The 22,500-nt window shown below is 46.8% G+C and overlaps 1 protein-coding gene across 1 annotated transcript in view; it reads right to left on the minus strand.

Annotated features, from left to right (window-relative positions):
• Positions 1-7,223: 7,223 nt before the first annotated feature.
• The window catches only part of LOC120037097 (neuron navigator 3-like), a gene marked incomplete at its 3' end in the record, with an annotated part of 135,074 nt that continues 119,797 nt past the window's right edge, over positions 7,224-22,500 (minus strand). Inside the window, exons 7-8 of the mRNA XM_038983274.1 lie at positions 18,702-18,844; positions 7,224-8,301 (exon numbers count right to left, since the gene is read on the minus strand). Coding sequence (XP_038839202.1) covers positions 7,224-8,301; positions 18,702-18,844 — 1,221 coding nt within the window. The remainder of the gene's footprint in view (positions 8,302-18,701; positions 18,845-22,500) is intronic.

Raw genomic sequence — 22,500 nt, forward strand, 5'->3', positions numbered from 1 at the left:
CTGTCATTCTAACAACCTGCTGAGGTTAGTTTGGACTGTCATTCTAACAACCTGCTGAGGTTAGTTTGGGCTGTCATTTTAACAACCTGCTGAGGTTAGTTTGGACTGTCATTCTAACAACCTGCTGAGGTTAGTTGGACTGTCATTCTAACAACCTGCTGAGGTTAGTTTGGACTGTCATTCTAACAACCTGCTGGGGTTAGTTTGGACTGTCATTCTAACAACCTGCTGAGGTTAGTTTGGACTGTCATTCTAACAACCTGCTGAGTTGAGTTTGGGCTGTCATTCTAACAACCTGCTGAGGTTAGTTTGGGCTGTCATTCTACAACCTGCTGAGGTTAGTTTGGACTGTCATTCTAACAACCTGCTGAGGTTAGTTTGGACTGTCATTCTAACAACCTGCTGAGGTGAGTTTGGGCTGTCATTCTAACAACCTGCTGAGGTGAGTTTGGGCTGTCATTCTAACAACCTGCTGAGGTTAGTTTGGACTGTCATTCTAACAACCTGCTGAGGTTAGTTTGGACTGTCATTCTAACAACCTGATGAGGTTAGTTTGGGCTGTCATTCTAACAGCCTGCTGAGGTTAGTTTGGAGTGTCATTTTAACAACCTGCTGAGGTTAGTTTGGACTGTCATTCTAACAACCTGCTGAGGGTTAGTTTGGGCTGTCATTCTAACAACCTGCTGAGGTTAGTTTGGAGCTGTCATTCTAACAACCTGCTGAGGTTAGTTTGGACTGTCATTCTAACAACCTGCTGAGGTTAGTTTGGAGCTGTCATTCTAACAACCTGCTGAGGTTAGTTTGGAGCTGTCATTCTAACAACCTGCTGAGGTTAGTTTGGACTGTCATTCTAACAACCTGCTGAGGTTAGTTTGGACTGTCATTCTAACAACCTGCTGAGGTTAGTTTGGAGTGTCATTCTAACAACCTGCTGAGGTTAGTTTGGACTGTCATTCTAACAACCTGCTGAGGTTAGTTTGGAGTGTCATTCTAACAACCTGCTGAGGTTAGTTTGGAGTGTCATTCTAACAACCTGCTGAGGTTAGTTTGGAGCTGTCATTCTAACACCTGCTGATGTTAGTTTGGAGTGTCATTCTAACAACCTGCTGAGGTTAGTTTGGAGTGTCATTCTAACAACCTGCTGAGGTTAGTTTGGAGTGTCATTCTAACAACCTGCTGAGGTTAGTTTGGACTGTCATTCTAACAACCTGCTGAGGTTATTTTGGGCTGTCATTCTAACAACCTGCTGAGGTTAGTTTGGGCTGTCATTCTAACAACCTGCTAAGGTTAGTTTGGGCTGTCATTCTAACAACCTGCTGAGGTTAGTTTGGACTGTCATTCTAACAACCTGCTGAGGTTAGTTTGGGCTGTCATTTTAACAACCTGCTGAGGTTAGTTTGGACTGTCATTCTAACAACCTGCTGAGGTTAGTTTGGACTGTCATTCTAACAACCTGCTGAGGTTAGTTTGGACTGTCATTCTAACAACCTGCTGGGGTTAGTTTGGACTGTCATTCTAACAACCTGCTGAGGTTAGTTTGGACTGTCATTCTAACAACCTGCTGAGTTGAGTTTGGGCTGTCATTCTAACAACCTGCTGAGGTTAGTTTGGGCTGTCATTCTAACAACCTGCTGAGGTTAGTTTGGACTGTCATTCTAACAACCTGCTGAGGTTAGTTTGGACTGTCATTCTAACAACCTGCTGAGGTGAGTTTGGGCTGTCATTCTAACAACCTGCTGAGGTGAGTTTGGGCTGTCATTCTAACAACCTGCTGAGGTTAGTTTGGACTGTCATTCTAACAACCTGCTGAGGTTAGTTTGGACTGTCATTCTAACAACCTGCTGAGGTTAGTTTGGAGTGTCATTCTAACAACCTGCTGAGGTTAGTTTGGAGTGTCATTCTAACAACCTGCTGAGGTGAGTTTGGGCTGTCATTCTAACAACCTGCTGAGGTTAGTTTGGGCTGTCATTCTAACAACCTGTTGAGGTTAGTTTGGACTGTCATTCTAACAACCTGCTGAGGTTAGTTTGGACTGTCATTCTAACAACCTGCTGAGGTTAGTTTGGACTGTCATTCTAACAACCTGCTGAGGTTAGTTTGGGCTGTCATTCTAACAACCTGCTGAGGTTAGTTTGGGCTGTCATTCTGACAACCTGCTGAGGTTAGTTTGGACTGTCATTCTAACAACCTGCTGAGGTTAGTTTGGACTGTCATTCTAACAACCTGCTGAGGTTAGTTTGGGCTGTCATTCTAACAACCTGCTGAGGTTAGTTTGGACTGTCATTCTAACAACCTGCTGAGGTTAGTTTGGGCTGTCATTCTAACAACCTGCTGAGGTTAGTTTGGGCTGTCATTCTAACAACCTGCTGAGGTTAGTTTGGAGTGTCATTCTAACAACCTGCTGAGGTTAGTTTGGAGTGTCATTCTAACAACCTGCTGAGGTGAGTTTGGACTGTCATTCTAACAACCTGCTGAGGTTAGTTTGGGCTGTCATTCTAACAACCTGCTGAGGTTAGTTTGGACTGTCATTCTAACAACCTGCTGAGGTTAGTTTGGAGTGTCATTCTAACAACCTGCTGAGGTTAGTTTGGAGTGTCATTCTAACAACCTGCTGAGGTTAGTTTGGACTGTCATTTTAACAACCTGCTGAGGTTAGTTTGGAGTGTCATTCTAACAACCTGCTGAGGTTAGTTTGGAGTGTCATTCTAACAACCTGCTGAGGTTAGTTTGGACTGTCATTCTAACAACCTGCTGAGGTTAGTTTGGGCTGTCATTCTAACAACCTGCTGAGGTTAGTTTGGACTGTCATTCTAACAACCTGCTGAGGTTAGTTTGGGCTGTCATTCTAACAACCTGCTGAGGTTAGTTTGGACTGTCATTCTAACAACCTGCTGAGGTTAGTTTGGACTGTCATTCTAACAACCTGCTGAGGTTAGTTTGGGCTGTCATTCTAACAACCTGCTGAGGTTAGTTTGGACTGTCATTCTAACAACCTGCTGAGGTTAGTTTGGGCTGTCATTCTAACAACCTGCTGAGGTTAGTTTGGGCTGTCATTCTAACAACCTGCTGAGGTTAGTTTGGACTGTCATTCTAACAACCTGCTGAGGTTAGTTTGGACTGTCATTCTAACAACCTGCTGAGGTGAGTTTGGACTGTCATTCTAACAACCTGCTGAGGTTAGTTTTGGCTGTCATTCTAACAACCTGCTGAGGTTAGTTTGGAGTGTCATTCTAACAACCTGCTGAGGTTAGTTTGGAGTGTCATTCTAACAACCTGCTGATGTTAGTTTGGAGTGTCATTCTAACAACCTGCTGAGGTTAGTTTGGAGTGTCATTCTAACAACCTGCTGAGGTTAGTTTGGAGTGTCATTCTAACAACCTGCTGAGGTTAGTTTGGACTGTCATTCTAACAACCTGCTGAGGTTATTTTGGGCTGTCATTCTAACAACCTGCTGAGGTTAGTTTGGGCTGTCATTCTAACAACCTGCTAAGGTTAGTTTGGGCTGTCATTCTAACAACCTGCTGAGGTTAGTTTGGACTGTCATTCTAACAACCTGCTGAGGTTAGTTTGGGCTGTCATTTTAACAACCTGCTGAGGTTAGTTTGGACTGTCATTCTAACAACCTGCTGAGGTTAGTTTGGACTGTCATTCTAACAACCTGCTGAGGTTAGTTTGGACTGTCATTCTAACAACCTGCTGGGGTTAGTTTGGACTGTCATTCTAACAACCTGCTGAGGTTAGTTTGGACTGTCATTCTAACAACCTGCTGAGTTGAGTTTGGGCTGTCATTCTAACAACCTGCTGAGGTTAGTTTGGACTGTCATTCTAACAACCTGCTGAGGTTAGTTTGGACTGTCATTCTAACAACCTGCTGAGGTTAGTTTGGACTGTCATTCTAACAACCTGCTGAGGTGAGTTTGGGCTGTCATTCTAACAACCTGCTGAGGTTAGTTTGGACTGTCATTCTAACAACCTGCTGAGGTTAGTTTGGACTGTCATTCTAACAACCTGCTGAGGTTAGTTTGGACTGTCATTTTAACAACCTGCTGAGGTTAGTTTGGACTGTCATTCTAACAACCTGCTGAGGTTAGTTTGGACTGTCATTCTAACAACCTGCTGAGGTTAGTTTGGACTGTCATTCTAACAACCTGCTGGGGTTAGTTTGGACTGTCATTCTAACAACCTGCTGAGGTTAGTTTGGACTGTCATTCTAACAACCTGCTGAGTTGAGTTTGGGCTGTCATTCTAACAACCTGCTGAGGTTAGTTTGGGCTGTCATTCTAACAACCTGCTGAGGTTAGTTTGGACTGTCATTCTAACAACCTGCTGAGGTTAGTTTGGACTGTCATTCTAACAACCTGCTGAGGTGAGTTTGGGCTGTCATTCTAACAACCTGCTGAGGTTATTTTGGGCTGTCATTCTAACAACCTGCTGAGGTTAGTTTGGGCTGTCATTCTAACAACCTGCTAAGGTTAGTTTGGGCTGTCATTCTAACAACCTGCTGAGGTTAGTTTGGACTGTCATTCTAACAACCTGCTGAGGTTAGTTTGGGCTGTCATTTTAACAACCTGCTGAGGTTAGTTTGGACTGTCATTCTAACAACCTGCTGAGGTTAGTTTGGACTGTCATTCTAACAACCTGCTGAGGTTAGTTTGGACTGTCATTCTAACAACCTGCTGGGGTTAGTTTGGACTGTCATTCTAACAACCTGCTGAGGTTAGTTTGGACTGTCATTCTAACAACCTGCTGAGTTGAGTTTGGGCTGTCATTCTAACAACCTGCTGAGGTTAGTTTGGACTGTCATTCTAACAACCTGCTGAGGTTAGTTTGGACTGTCATTCTAACAACCTGCTGAGGTTAGTTTGGACTGTCATTCTAACAACCTGCTGAGGTGAGTTTGGGCTGTCATTCTAACAACCTGCTGAGGTTAGTTTGGACTGTCATTCTAACAACCTGCTGAGGTTAGTTTGGACTGTCATTCTAACAACCTGCTGAGGTTAGTTTGGACTGTCATTTTAACAACCTGCTGAGGTTAGTTTGGACTGTCATTCTAACAACCTGCTGAGGTTAGTTTGGACTGTCATTCTAACAACCTGCTGAGGTTAGTTTGGACTGTCATTCTAACAACCTGCTGAGGTTAGTTTGGACTGTCATTCTAACAACCTGCTGGGGTTAGTTTGGACTGTCATTCTAACAACCTGCTGAGGTTAGTTTGGACTGTCATTCTAACAACCTGCTGAGTTGAGTTTGGGCTGTCATTCTAACAACCTGCTGAGGTTAGTTTGGGCTGTCATTCTAACAACCTGCTGAGGTTAGTTTGGACTGTCATTCTAACAACCTGCTGAGGTTAGTTTGGACTGTCATTCTAACAACCTGCTGAGGTGAGTTTGGGCTGTCATTCTAACAACCTGCTGAGGTGAGTTTGGGCTGTCATTCTAACAACCTGCTGAGGTGAGTTTGGGCTGTCATTCTAACAACCTGCTGAGGTTAGTTTGGACTGTCATTCTAACAACCTGCTGAGGTTAGTTTGGACTGTCATTCTAACAACCTGCTGAGGTTAGTTTGGACTGTCATTTTAACAACCTGCTGAGGTTAGTTTGGACTGTCATTCTAACAACCTGCTGAGGTGAGTTTGGACTGTCATTCTAACAACCTGCTGAGGTTAGTTTGGACTGTCATTTTAACAACCTGCTGAGGTTAGTTTGGACTGTCATTCTAACAACCTGCTGAGGTTAGTTTGGACTGTCATTCTAACAACCTGCTGAGGTTAGTTTGGACTGTCACTAACAACCTGCTGAGGTTAGTTTGGGCTGTCATTCTAACAACCTGCTGAGGTGAGTTTGGGTTGTCATTCTAACAACCTGCTGAGGTTAGTTTGGACTGTTATTCTAACAACCTGCTGAGGTTAGTTTGGACTGTCATTCTAACAACCTGCTGAGTTTAGTTTGGACTGTCATTCTAACAACCTGCTGGGGTTAGTTTGGACTGTCATTCTAACAACCTGCTGAGGTTAGTTTGGACTGTCATTCTAACAACCTGCTGAGGTGAGTTTGGGCTGTCATTCTAACAACCTGCTGAGGTTAGTTTGGGCTGTCATTCTAACAACCTGCTGAGGTTAGTTTGGAGTGTCATTCTAACAACCTGCTGAGGTTAGTTTGGACTGTCATTCTAACAACCTGCTGAGGTTAGTTTGGACTGTCATTCTAACAACCTGCTGAGGTGAGTTTGGGCTGTCATTCTAACAACCTGCTGAGGTTAGTTTGGACTGTTATTCTAACAACCTGCTGAGGTTAGTTTGGACTGTCATTCTAACAACCTGCTGAGGTTAGTTTGGACTGTCATTCTAACAATCTGCTGGGGTTAGTTTGGACTGTCATTCTAACAACCTGCTGAGGTTAGTTTGGACTGTCATTCTAACAACCTGCTGAGGTGAGTTTGGGCTGTCATTCTAACAACCTGCTGAGGTTAGTTTGGGCTGTCATTCTAACAACCTGCTGAGGTTAGTTTGGAGTGTCATTCTAACAACCTGCTGAGGTTAGTTTGGACTGTCATTCTAACAACCTGCTGAGGTTAGTTTGGACTGTCATTCTAACAACCTGCTGAGGTGAGTTTGGGCTGTCATTCTAACAACCTGCTGAGGTGAGTTTGGGCTGTCATTCTAACAACCTGCTGAGGTTAGTTTGGACTGTCATTCTAACAACCTGCTGAGGTTAGTTTGGACTGTCATTCTAACAACCTGCTGAGGTTAGTTTGGACTGTCATTTTAACAACCTGCTGAGGTTAGTTTGGACTGTCATTCTAACAACCTGCTGAGGTTAGTTTGGACTGTCATTTTAACAACCTGCTGAGGTGAAGGGATTGCACCAGAGCTGAGGGGAAGGCAGTGTACCAGAGCTGAGGGGAAGGCAGTGTACCAGAGCTGAGGGGATGGCTGTGCACCAGACCTGAGGGGAAGGCTGAGGAGAAGGCAGTGCACCAGAGCTCATTTGGGTAATTGTGATTTGATTGTGCAGTTTTCTTTGTATTTTAAGTGAACATCCTACAAAGCCCTCTATAGAAAAGTCCAAGTCTGTTAACAGCCTTGAAGACAAAGGCTGTCAGATGAGGATTCTTAGCTTGATGGGATTACTCCCCCAGGTTACTAGTGGTATGCACGCACGTACACACACAGACATAGACACACACACACACACGCACACCTGCACATACACAGACAGTCTCACCTATACATGAAGGGGGCGACGGTGGCTGTGTTGGGGTGGTTGTGCTGCTGCTGCTGGGGGAGCTGCACCGCTCCGTTCCCCCCCATGGCCCCTGGGGGCTGGGACAGGGCAGAGGTGCTGGTGGAAGACACCATGTTGCTTCGCCGGCCCTCCAGGCCCCCCAGGGAGCGCTGCTGCATGTAGTAGCCCCCCTGGCCCCCTTTAACCACCTTGGCCTTGTCCCCTTCCCTGCCCCCTCCACTACCACCCTGGGTGGCCTGGGTCTGGGCTTGACCGCCGGCCGGCTTCCCCGTAGCCGAGGGGGCCTTGAGCCCAGGCTTGGGGATTCCACTGGAGGCAGGGGGGATGGCGCTGTCCTTCTTTCCCGCTGCAGGCTTGCCTCCCTTGGGGATGAGGCTGGCGATCTTAGAGGTCTTCTTGGATGGATCCACCATGGGTTCCCGTTGTTCCTCTTTGGGAGGGGTGCTGGCCTTACCTCCTTTGCTCCTGCTCTTATCCTCCTTGTCTTTGGGCTGGGGCAGGGACTTATTGCTGCCGCCGGTGGAGGGCGACGAGTCCTTCACACAGCCCTTGTTGGCTGCTGCCAGGGAGGGGGGCGAGGCAGTCTTGGCCAGCGGCTTGGTGCTGTTGCTGCTGCTAGTACACATTGACGACGTTGGCTCCGTTATGCTTAGCCCTTCCTCGCCGTACTCCGACATGTCATCCTCCTCCTGCAAGGCCATCTCGGCCACCGACGGCGATGTCCGCGAGGCCGAGCGAGGGTTGATCATCCGGAACTTGTCCAGCATAGATCTCTGGGAGGCGCCACCGCCAGCGACAGAGCCCGACTTGGGCGCCTCGGTCATGGGGGGCCGTAGGCGGTCGGAGGCAGGGGGTGGGGTGGGCGAGTGAGAGGGCGAGGTGGAGACCGAGAGCATGGAGGAGGTGGCACTGTGCTTCATGTTCATGGACTTGCTGCGCCAGGACTTGCCAGCGGTGGGGGAGGGGATGGCAGAGGCCAGCTGCTGCCCGCTGAGGCTGGTGGGCACGGGGGCACCTCCGTTCATGCTGCCAGGCAGAGGGATGCTCTTCGCCGATTCTGCAAGGGAGACAGACAAACAGACACACCACAGTTACATCAACCGTCTCAGGAACACAACTGGATCAATACAAGCACATGTGGTCTCATATACTGAGAGAACAATTTGGATTGAAAATGATATGGCAGGTACTTTCTATATAGAGCCAAATATTCCCCATCATTGAGTCATCTACAGCAGGGGTGTCAAACTCATTTCATGGAGGGCCTAGTGCCTGCAGTTTTACGTTTTGTCCTTTCATTGAATCCCTAGACCACCAGGTGTGGGGAGTTCCTTACTAATTAGTGACCTTAATTCATCAATCAAATACAAAGGAGGAGGGACACTCGGCCCTCCGTGAAATGAGTCTGACACCTGTGATCTACAGCCTCTGGCACTTTGACAGAAGAACCATCATTGCAGTAAAAATGCTCTCAAAAGTAGCACGCTATGATATAAAAACACACAGGGTCTTCCCCAACAACAGGTATGACTAGAGTAGTCCATCACATGGGAGCCTTCCATTGGCTTCACGCTGGTGTCTCAAAGATGTTGTTGAACCCAGCCCAGGATCCACTACACTGTCACATTTACACTTCTATTACATGATCACAAGCAGAGAGAAAGAGAGGGAGAGAAGGAGAGAGAGGGAGAGAAAGAGGGGAGAGAGGGGGGGGGGGAGAGACAGAGAGACAGAGACAGAGACAGAAACAGAGACAGAGAGAGAGAGAGAGAGAGGGGGAGAGATAAAGAGAGAGAGATAAAAACGAGAGCGATGCTGTTTGGATGGGTCAGCAGGCATTTTCTGCACCACGGGAGACAGACATAGAAAGGCTTGTCTTGCTCTCTCTGCTAGGCTGCAGGGGGGATTGGTTGGTAAGGATGGGGGGCATAGTCGGGGGGTAGGAACAAAAAAGAAACGGAGCAGATCGGCAATGCGCTATCCAAATCTTTCCCACTGCAAACAGATCCTAGTGCAGCAGTGCAGCAGTGCAGCCTGCTGCGCGCTCAAGCAAAAAATGTACTCAGCAATTGATTCTGCGAAACCTAAAACTGTTGCCGTTTCCCCTTGTGACAGTGGGATGCCAGCAATTCACCCCCTGGGCCAAAGCTGCCTGGGAACTTGGCAGGTGTCTAATGCCAAAAGAAAATAAAAACATTTACTAGTGTGGCGTTGGAAAGCAAGAATGGGTTGATACATGAATAAAACAACTGTATACTCGCTTTCAAAAGAACCGGGGTGTTTCAGAACGCACGCACACACACACACACACACACACACACACACACACACACACACACACACACACACACACACACACACACACACACACACACACACACACACACACACACACACACACACACACACACACACACACACACACACGCGCGCGCGCAGAGACACAGACACACACACTCTATCGGCGCTACACTAGATGGACACAACCACGCCCCACGTACACCCATCCGTCAGGAGCGTGAGATAACCGATGGTCCCGTTAGCCGCTCAGCAGTGGCTCTGACCTTCTGAAGGACCCCCATTTCTCCTCTCTAGTGGGTGTTCAGATCATCATCAATCCCCTAGCAGACGCCTCCCGGCCCCTACGCTGTGCTTTCCATGGAGATACATTGATACTATGCTGCTACTTTCTACCAAGGGGAGAAGATAATGATAGGAAATGCATTGCAACCTTAAGGATTATACAATATACTGTATATACAAAAGTATGTGGACACCCCTTCAAATTAGTGGATTCGGCTATTTCAGCCACACCCGTTGCTGACAGGTGTATACAATTGAGCACACAGCCATGCAATCTCCATAGACACACATTGGCAGTAGAATGGCCTTACTGAAGAGCTTAGTGACTTTCAACGTGGCACCGTCAAGTCAGTTCGTCAAATTTCTGCCCTGCTAGAGCTCCCCCGGTCAACTGTAAGTTCTGTTATTGTGAAGTGGTAACGTTTACAAGCAACAACAGCTCAGCCACGAAGTGGTAGGACACCCAAGCTCACAGAACAGAACCACAGAGTGTTGGAGTGCATAGCGTGTAAATATCGTCTGTCCTCGGTTGCAACACTAACTACCGAGTTCCAAACTGCCTCTGGAAGCAACGTCAGCAGTCGGGAGCATCATGAAATGGGTCTCCATGGCCGAGCACCCGCACACAAGCCTAAGATCACCATGCGCAATGCCAAGCGTCGGCTGGAGTGGTGTAAAGCTCGCCACAATTGGACTCTGGATCAGTGAAATCGCGCTCTCTGGAGTGATGAATCACGCTTCACCATCTGGCAGTCCGACGGACTAACGTGGTTTTTTTGCGGATGACAGGAGAACTCTACCTGCCCGAAAACATAGTTCCAACTGTAAAGTTTGGTGGAGGACGAATAATAGTCTGGGGCTGTTTTTCATGGTTCGGGCTCCTTAGTTCCAGTGAAGGGAAATCTGACATTCTAGACGATGGAAGCAAGTCCCCACAGCAATGTTCCAACATCTAGTGGAAAGCCTGTCCAGATGAGTGGAGGCTGTTATAACAGCAAAGGGGGGACCAACGCCCTATTAATGCCCATGATTTTGGAATGAGATGTTTGACGAGCAGGTGTCCACATACATTTTGGTCATGTAGTGTATGTTTGCCTTCTATTGTTGATTGATGTAGTGTCAAAGAGCAGGGACATGCTGGGATTCACATTCACTATATAGAACTGCCTGTCCTCTCCATCTCCTCATTCAGCTCTACTCTCCATAAACCACAGTACTTCTCAAAGGATGCTCGATGGTTTATGGAACCACATTATTTTCAAACCTGCATGATGGAATTCTATCTATGCTGAGTCATAAACACAACAATATAGCTGAACTGGTGGCCTTTCCAGGGACGCAGCCTCGGCCTGAGGCACTGTGATTCTCCCTAACCGTGCAGTATTTTCCCCAGAGGCAAGGGAAGGAGGAGGGCTTTAGCTGCCGCCACGCGAGGCGCCGAAACACTAATCAGCTTATGATCTGGGCCACAGCCTTTAAAACCTTACGACGCCTGTAAACGTGTCAGTCCGTGGCAGGAACATGTAAGCTGGCAAACGCCAAGTCATCTCTTTAAAGACCAGCTTGTGTGTGTGTGTGTGAGAGAGAGAGAGAGAGAGAGAGTGTTTAAGACACAGATAGAAAAAGAGAGAAAGATAGAGAGAGAGAAAGATAGAAATAGTGTGTGTGTGTGTGTCTCATGACTAGCCCGACTGCTCTTCCTGCCCAGAATCTCACTTAACCCTTACATCTAAGAAGCCCAGTCATTCTTGTGATAGGCTGACAGAGCTTGCCCTCACACCATGGAAACAGCCGTGAAAGTTGGGCAACAGAAATGCCACGCTTGATTTGATTTCTTTGTCGGAGTGGCGGGCAACACTGTGATAAGATTGTGAATGAGGGCCGAAGTGTTTGGGATTCAGTATGCGCGGCCAGCGAATGAACCACGTCTTTAAAGATAACAGGGGACCGAAGGATGCCATTATATACCAATCGGCTGACGCCACCGCCACCAACGCCCCAGAGAAGAAGTAGAGACTTGGCGTTACCATAGCAACACACTCTTTCACAACCGCTTACTTCATCGGCTGAGAGTGAAATGTCACTTCTGCTGGCTGGGCGCTGGACCCTCACACGTCTGCTGCTCAGTGCTCACACACCATCGTGTGGCACGCAAACACACACACACACACACACACACACACACACACACACACACACACACACACACACACACACACACACACACACACACACACACACACACACACACACACACACACACGCCGCTCCGCCCCTACAAACACACACACACACACACACACACACACACACACACACACACACACACACACACACACACACACACACACACACACACACACACACACACACACACTGAGCTGAGTAAATCCTCTTGTAATAAACACCAAGTCCCAATATCTGTGAGCCTGCCCTCATTTTCTCTCCCTTTGGACAGCTGGAAGTGTCCCCAATGGCACCCTACTCCCTATATAGTGCACTTAAATAGGGAATAGGTTGCCATTTGGGACGCAGTCCCTGTCACCCTGAGCTGGCCTGCACTAGCCTGCAGCTCTTGCTTTTTACATGATCTCTTCAGACAGGCTCTTCTGCCATGACTAGACTCTCAATTCCCTGTCTTTTGCTAAAGGTTTAGCTGCATCATTGAAATTTCTCTGACATTTCCTTGGAATCGTTTGATTTGACTCCCAAATTTAAGCCTCCACCCTCGCAGGGATGAGTTAATCTTATCTACAGTGGGCCTAAAGTTGAGTCCTTAGGCTGGGGTCAAACTCTCACTCCCAATGACATAACTCCCCCATTGGCAAACTGTTGAGGAGAGCGACTGGCGACTGGCCATGTTACGCAAGGCTGATTAAAATAGATTGGAAATGTGTTGAGCTGCATATAGAGAAAACAATCGACATACACAAAAACATTCTGAATCACACACATTAAAACAGACCTGTATCAAGATTAAAGATTGGAATTGCAATATTAAGTACAATATTAAATGCTTAAGTACCAGGCTGATTCAAAAGCATGGACATGACTCCTGAGTTTAACACTGGACTAGTGACTGATAGACAAGCAGCAGACTGCCTCTTCATCCACCTGTACACCATGCAATTAGCTCCCCCGGGTCATACTGCCAGTGAGTAGTGAGAGAGAGGGGAGACAGATAACATACTGCCAGTGAGAGGGAGGGGAGACAGACAACATACTGCCAGTGAGAGGGAGGGGAGACAGACAACATACTGCCAGTGAGAGGGAGGGGAGACAGACAACATACTGCCAGTGAGAGGGAGGGGAGACAGACAACATACTGCCAGTGAGAGGGAGGGGAGACAGACAACATACTGCCAGTGAGAGGGAGGGGAGACAGACAACATACTGCCAGTGGGTAGTGAGAGGGAGGGGAGACAGACAACATACTGCCAGTGAGAGAGAGGGGAGACAGACAACATACTGCCAGTGAGAGGGAGGGGAGACAGACAACATACTGCCAGTGGGTAGTGAGAGAGAGGGGAGACAGACAACATACTGCCAGTGAGAGAGAGGGGAGACAGACAACATACTGCCAGTGAGAGAGAGGGGAGACAGACAACATACTGCCAGTGGGTAGTGAGAGAGAGGGGAGACAGACAACATACTGCCAGTGAGTAGTGAGAGAGAGAGGGGAGACAGACAACATACTGCCAGTGAGAGAGAGGGGAGACAGACAACATACTGCCAGTGAGAGGGAGGGGAGACAGACAACATACTGCCAGTGGGTAGTGAGAGAGAGGGGAGACAGACAACATACTGCCAGTGAGAGAGAGGGGAGACAGACAACATACTGCCAGTGAGAGGGAGGGGAGACAGACAACATACTGCCAGTGGGTAGTGAGAGAGAGGGGAGACAGACAACATACTGCCAGTGAGAGAGAGGGGAGACAGACAACATACTGCCAGTGAGAGGGAGAGGAGACAGACAACATACTGCCAGTGAGAGGTAGGGGAGACAGACAACATACTGCCAGTGGGTAGTGAGAGAGAGTGGAGACAGACAACATACTGTCAGTGAGAGGGAGGGGAGACAGACAACATACTGCCAGCGAGAGGGAGGGGAGACAGACAACATACTGCCAGTGGGTAGTGAGAGAGAGGGGAAACAGACCACATACTACCAGTGAGAGAGAGGGGAGACAGACAACATACTGCCAGTGGGTAGTGAGAGAGAGGGGAGACAGACAACATACTGCCAGTGGGTAGTGAGAGAGGGTGGAGACAGACAACATACTGTCAGTGAGAGGGAGGGGAGACAGACAACATACTGCCAGTGAGAGGGAGGGGAGACAGACAACATACTGCCAGTGGGTAGTGAGAGAGAGGGGAAACAGACCACATACTACCAGTGAGAGAGAGGGGAGACAGACAACATACTGCCAGTGGGTAGTGAGAGAGAGGGGAGACAGACAACATACTGCCAGTGGGTAATGAGAGAGAGGAGAGACAGACAAACGACACAAACCCCAAGAAAGAAGGACCATGGAGTTGGCTGTTCCCACCAGGGGAGACATTAGCTCTGTTTTAGGTGGTAAAGTAGGGTGTGAGTAATGGTTTAAACGGTGGAAGGGGGGTACTGAGGAAACAGAAAAACCTTCACTCCCTTTCTGGATGGGGGATTCATGTGTCCCAAATGGCATCCTATTCTATATATAGTGCACTACTTTTGACTAGAGTCCTATGGGCCGAGCTAAAAAGTAGTTAACTATAAAAGGAATAGGGTGCCATTTGGGAGACAACCACTGTGTCAACAGGTCTGGCAAATGGGACACAGGGGACAGTGAAGGTACTGGTGTAAATCTAGTGGGCTGGCTCTGGCCAAAATAAACAGGGTCGGTGACCGGGGTCTGTTCATGGTTGGTAGACTGTTGTTCTCTGTTAACGTGTATGGGAAGAGGGAGAGACGGATAAAGAGAGAGAGAGAGGGGAGAGGCGTTGAAAGAGAGAGGGAGAGAGTGGGACAGAGAGCGAGAGAAAGAGAAAGGGGAGAGGGGGTGAAAGAGAAAGAGAGAGAGAGAGAGAGAGAGAGAGAATGTAGGGATGGAGAAGCATGAGGAAAAAGAGTCTCCCGTTGACTGGCCCTGAACTGACGACTGACGACCATAACTCCATTGACGACCATTACTCTACTGACGACCATTACTCTACTGACGACTATAACTCTACTGACGACCATAACTCCATTGACGACCATAACTCCATTGACGACCATTACTCTACTGACGACCATAACTCCATTGACGACCATAACTCTACTGACGACCATAACTCCATTGACGACCATAACTCCATTGACGACCATAACTCTACTGACGACCATAACTCCATTGACGACTATAACTCTACTGACGACCATTACTCTATTGACGACCATAACTCTACTGACGACCATAACTCCATTGACGACCATAACTCTACTGACGACCATAACTCCATTGACGACCATAACTCCATTGACGACCATAACTCTACTGACGACCATAACTCTACTGATGACCATAACTCTACTGACGACCATAACTCTTACTGACGACCATAACTCCATTGATGACCATAACTCCATTGACGACCATAACTCTACTGACGACCATAACTCCATTGATGACCATAACTCCATTGACGACCATAACTCTACTGACGACCATAACTCTACTGACGACCATAACTCTACTGACGACCATAACTCTTACTGACGACCATAACTCCATTGATGACCATAACTCCATTGATGACCATAACTCTACTGACGACCATAACTCTACTGACGACCATAACTCTACTGACGACCATAACTCTACTGACGACCATAACTCTTACTGACGACCATAACTCCATTGATGACCATAACTCCATTGACGACCATAACTCTACTGACGACCATAACTCCATTGACGACCATAACTCCATTGACGACCATAACTCTACTGACGACCATAACTCTACTGACGACCATAACTCTACTGACGACCATAACTCTTACTGACGACCATAACTCCATTGATGACCATAACTCCATTGATGACCATAACTCCATTGACGACCATAACTCTACTGACGACCATAACTCTACTGACGACCATAACTCTTACTGACGACCATAACTCCATTGATGACCATAACTCCATTGACGACCATAACTCTACTGACGACCATAACTCCATTGACGACCATAACTCCATTGACGACCATAACTCTACTGACGACCATAACTCTACTGACGACTATAACTCTACTGACGACCATTACTCTATTGACGACTATAACTCTACTGACGACCATAACTCTACTGATGACCATAACTCTACTGACGACCATAACTCTTACTGACGACCATAACTCCATTGATGACCATAACTCCATTGACGACCATAACTCTACTGACGACCATAACTCCATTGATGACCATAACTCCATTGACGACCATAACTCTACTGACGACCATAACTCTACTGACGACCATAACTCTACTGACGACCATAACTCTACTGACGACCATAACTCTTACTGACGACCATAACTCCATTGATGACCATAACTCCATTGATGACCATAACTCTACTGACGACCATAACTCTACTGACGACCATAACTCTACTGACGACCATAACTCTACTGACGACCATAACTCTTACTGACGACCATAACTCCATTGATGACCATAACTCCATTGATGACCATAACTCTACTGACGACCATAACTCTTACTGACGACCATAACTCCATTGATGACCATAACTCCATTGATGACCATAACTCTACTGACGACCATAACTCTACTGACGACCATAACTCTACTGACGACCATAACTCTACTGACGACCATAACTCTTACTGACGACCATAACTCCATTGATGACCATAACTCCATTGACGACCATAACTCTACTGACGACCATAACTCCATTGACGACCATAACTCCATTGACGACCATAACTCTACTGACGACCATAACTCTACTGACGACCATAACTCTACTGACGACCATAACTCTTACTGACGACCATAACTCCATTGATGACCATAACTCCATTGATGACCATAACTCCATTGATGACCATAACTCCATTGACGACCATAACTCTACTGACGACCATAACTCTACTGACGACCATAACTCTACTGACGACCATAACTCTTACTGACGACCATAACTCCATTGATGACCATAACTCCATTGACGACCATAACTCTACTGACGACCATAACTCCATTGACGACCATAACTCCATTGACGACCATAACTCTACTGACGACCATAACTCTACTGACGACTATAACTCTACTGACGACCATTACTCTATTGACGACTATAACTCTACTGACGACCGTAACTCTACTGACGACCATAACTCTACCGACGACCGTTACTCTACCGACGACCGTTACTCTACCGACGACCATAACTCTACTGACGACCATAACTCTACCGACGACCATAACTCTACCGACGACCATAACTCTACCGACGACCATAACTCTACCGACGACCATAACTCTACTGACGGCCATAACTCTACTGACGACCGTAACTCTACTGACGACCGTAACTCTACTGACGACCGTAACTCTACTGACGACTATAACTCTACTGACGACCGTAACTCTACTGACGACCGTAACTCTACTGACGACCATAACTCTACTGACGACCATAACTCTACTGATGACCATAACTCTACTGACGACTATAACTCTACTGACGACCATAACTCTACTGACGACCATTACTCCATTGACGACCATAACTCTACTGACGACCATAACTCTACTGACGACCATAACTCTACTGACGACTATAACTCTACTGACGACCATTACTCTATTGACGACTATAACTCTACTGACGACCGTAACTCTACTGACGACCATAACTCTACTGACGACCATTACTCCATTGACGACCATTACTCTGTGATAGTGACAGAGGGATGAAGGGAGACGTGAATTGGTAAGGGAATGGTACCACCACTGTACGATCATTGTAAAATACTGAGAGACAAATATTCAATATCTACGAACATAATATAAGCTCAAAGAACCACCAGGTAGGGGGTCGTTTAGAAAAGAGCCTTGTTGAACCCTCTTTTTCCCCAAGCACATAGGGCCCTGGTCAAAAGTAGTGCACTATATAGGGAACAGGCTACCATTCGGGACACAGACAAATCATTTAATCCACTTACTTTCGGATAAAAGTAATATGACAATAATAACATAAGGAAAGCAAGTGTGTGACAAAATCTGTCATAATGGCAGGTTATTATGCTTGGTGGAGCATGGTGTGATTCAGCCCCACAGCTCTGCAGTCTAACCACTACCACTCACCATGCTGTGAAATGCACTGTCTTGCCTTCTCCCTAAAGGAATACCCTACAACTCTAGTCAACTACACTGCTGATATGATTCAGCAGACTGGTTAACGTGGAGTGTGCTGGCGTGCACTGCTCTGTCCAGCCCATTGTGTTTATCAGTGGCGCCACCTAGTGCATGTTGTGGACCATGCGCTCAAAAATATAAATGCTGAATGGTACTGACTGACCCTGAGGAAAACAGCTGTAGAAACGTAGGGGTAAGAGAATGAATTCTAAGACAGTAGAGGTTTTCCTGATCCTGTTTAAACCTTATGAAAGGTGAATTTAGACACGGCCATTTTCACCATCACCATTTTCACACTATTGGGCCGATCCTAATCAAACTGCGCTGGTTTTACATTGTGTCTTTTTCATCAAGGTTCCAGCAACCGTGTAACCAGGCTAGATTAGAACAGTTTGGTTCGGCTCGGCTCATACGGCTCAGGCCTGCTTCTACATGATTCTAGGTTCACCTACCTCTGTCATTGCCACTAGCATACTGGAGAGGCTTGCTCTTATCGATGCTGTTAAAGCTCTGACTCCTCCTGTTGAGGTTGGAGGATCCTTGGCCCTTGGGGGCCCCGCTGCCTGCAGCGGACACCCTGGTCGGCCCTGGCAACCTGCAGAAGGAAACACAGCGGGTGAGGAGAAAGCGTGAACACACATAGAGCAACAAAAAGAAAAGTCTAGCTAGGTAGTGTGTTTGTGTTGTGCTGAAAGGACCATTATGTTCTCTCTGGGACATGCATAAGAGCCCACACATGGATATAAGCTCTCACACACACACAGACACAGACACAGACACAGACACACACACACACATACACACACACACACACACACACACACACACAGTTAGTGTTGTGCTGAAAGGACCATTATGTTCTCTCTGGGACATGCATAAGAGCCCACACACGGATACACGGATGTAAGAGCGAGCTCTCACACACACACACACACACACACACACACACACACACACACACACACACACACACACACACACACACACACACACACACACACACACACACACACACACACACACACACACACACACACACACACACACACACACACAGCTAGTGTTATGCTGAAAGAACCACATGTATTCTCAGGGACACACACAAGAGAATACACACTTCAGCATCTGTGGACAAATTGTCTAATGTGGATGTTTACTTCTGATGCCACAGCTGGAGCGCAGTCATAAGTCTCAGAGGGGAGAGGCCATAGGCTCATTATTCCATTAGAGACTCGTTAAAGCATGCTAACGGATCTCACAGTCCACTACACTGACACACAGGGCAAGGTCTTCTCAGTACTGCACCCAAACAACCTCCTGATTGGTTAAACACTGAGATTAACCAATCAGCATGGCTAAAAGGCTCAGTGTAACACGCACGGAATGCACCCACAGTCCTTGAGTCAAGCTGGACACTTCAATGCATCTGGCTCGGTAACTGCCTTGGGCATAAATAAATTGATGGTCATCATCGACTGTCCTTTTCTGGGAACTTTTACTTTGATTTGAATGTTTTATCAGTGAGATAATTGACCTGGAAAATATGTTGCTGACGTCCAACTTTGCAGATGGACTCGTTGACCGTTACGAGGAAGTGAAATCTATACAAATCTGCCTTTGTCCTGGAAAAACATCATCACATCTCAAAGAAAATGATCTAATCACATGACCATTACAATATATCTCTATGAAGTTCATACAGTTTTGATTAGCGGTCCGCAAAACACACAAAACCTTCATTCATGCCCCAAACACACAGGACAACCTCCAGGCCTCTTTAGAGTGATACAGAAAAAATACATCTGGTTTCAGAGAGAGAGAGAAATAAAGAAAGAGAGAGAGAGAGAGAGAGAGAGAGAGAGAGAGAGAGAGAGAGAGAGAGAGAGAGACCTGGTGAACAGCATGAACTGCTCTGTGTTGTTTCATGAAAGATGCTAAGCCCATTTCCCCAGGGGGATTCCATCATCTAAACTACCCCACTATCCAATCCACATCATTTATGTCTGGCCCTTTAAAACTGACACTCCGGAAAGCTTGGCAATTAAAGGGGAGTATAGGAGTTTAATTAGACATCGTAACCCTGGACAAAGAGACTTAACAACAGAGCATAAACCTGTCACAGACGCAGACTGAGGAAGCTTGAGGGACTAGATGGCAATGTGAAGTAATGGCTAAGGGTCAAAACAACACAACCAGAGAATTAACATCTTGGCCCTGCGGTAATGCATCTAGGGAAATGACTCTATTAAGTCCCAAATGACAACCTATTCCCTTTATCGTGCACCACTTACAGTAGGGCTCTGGTCGAAAGTAGTGCACTATATAGGGACTAGGGTGTCATTTGAGATGCAACCTCTCTCTCTCCTACTGAATTGAAACCATATAGAGGAGACAGTCATCTGTTTGATAGTAAACATGACTGTGTGTGTCAAACAGACAATAAAACACACGTTCCGAATTGGGTACGTATGCGGCTAAAATTGTGGTGGCAGAAATCATACTGTGACGAGTAAACGTGTACCTTTTTGTTTCTGTTTCAGAGTAAAAAGCCCTCGCAATGCAACGCAGACAATGGACTGGTCGCGACTGAGTCAATCCATACGTCATGTTATGATTGATGGAACAAGAGTAACACGAACTCCTTCTGTTGTGACGTAGGAGTCTCTTAACTCGTCTTCAACCCAAGGATCAATGCATTACTCAACGTCTGTGTCCCAAACGGCACCCTACAATGTCTTGGTCCAGTGACTGAGGAGTCTGGGTGGTTCTAGACATCATTGGGCTGGAAAACGGATGGATGGTAAAATGAAAAACCAGGTGATGTAGATATGCTAGAAGCGCCATCCACTTGGTAATGATACACTTTCATCACCCTGTCAATACATATTTCACCACATCCTGCCACCAATGCATCATGATCAAAAATAATAACATTCAACTAAGATATAATCCTTCATGTCCGGGACGGGGCTAACTAAGATGTATCTGATCTCCCTCCTGGCTGCCTGTGGTCCAAATGGCACCCTATTCCTTATTTAGGGAACTGTTTCTGACCAGTGCCATTTGGGATGCACCCGGGGTCTCCAGCACTCAGTTCTATTTCTAAGACGGGGAAGAGGGAGAGGGGTGGCCAGACACATTATTCTCCTTATTGTTGTCAGGGCTAGAGGAAACGGCTTCAAACGGACAGGTTGTCTCTGTGCTCACTGCAAAACAACCCCCCCCCCAAAAAAGAAAATGGGACAGATAACAGACTCAATACACACATGTACAAACACACGCAACCAACGACCCACCCACCCAGGCTGAGAGGGGCACCTGGAGACCGTGAGCTGAATAAGCATGACTTCATGAGTGCATGTGTGTAATGTCAAATAGGTAATGTCAAATATAACCAGGCAGGAGGGATGGGGGGGGGGGGGGGGGGGCAGAGAGAGAGAGAGCCCACTTGAACAGAAGATCCTGCCATATGCTCAGCCCATTATCTATATTAGTGAGAGAGAGTGTGTGTGTGTGTGTTTGACAGTACATATTATCAATATGAAACAGACACAGTATGTATAAAACAAAATGTGTGTGTGTGTGTCTGCTTCTGGCAGGAAGCTCAGGGGAGTCAGTCAAATTGAATAACAGGTTTCTTAGCAAGTCAGTACATCTGTCGCTGTATATTCAGGACAATTACCAAAACTTCCCTGGAATCGCTTCTATCAGCATCCCAGACAGGTGCTTTAGGCTGCGGACAAGCTGTCACACATCGCCCCCTGCTGCGAACATGCTGAATTTAAATTGCAATGTATTTTCTAAAGTGCTGTTAGTTGAGGGTGAGATGCTGAAACACTGTCAACACACCAGGGTGTATCCATTAGTGCACACTGTAGCAAAATGAAACAAAATGCTGTGCAACAGAAAACATTTTCCAACGAAAAACAAGAGTTTCTTATTGAACAAGTTCAGGTAGTCCCTCCCCATTTGTCTTTTTGCTTCTGCTTGGTTCCCAGTGAACAGGACCCAGGTAAGCAGGTTTACTGAGAGAGTGGAGGAGGGATTTTAAGCTCAAAATCAATTGAAGAGGCTTGTTTGCACAGAGGAAACACTTTACACAGCTCTAGGAGCACAGAGGAAACACTTTACACAGCTCTAGGAGCACAGAGGAAACACTTTACACAGCTCTAGGAGCACAGAGGAAACACTTTACACAGCTCTAGGAGCACAGAGGAAACACTTTACACAGCTCTAGGAGCATAGAAACAC

The sequence above is a fragment of the Salvelinus namaycush genome, unplaced genomic scaffold (assembly GCF_016432855.1).
Source record: "Salvelinus namaycush isolate Seneca unplaced genomic scaffold, SaNama_1.0 Scaffold156, whole genome shotgun sequence".
NCBI lineage: Eukaryota > Metazoa > Chordata > Actinopteri > Salmoniformes > Salmonidae > Salvelinus > Salvelinus namaycush.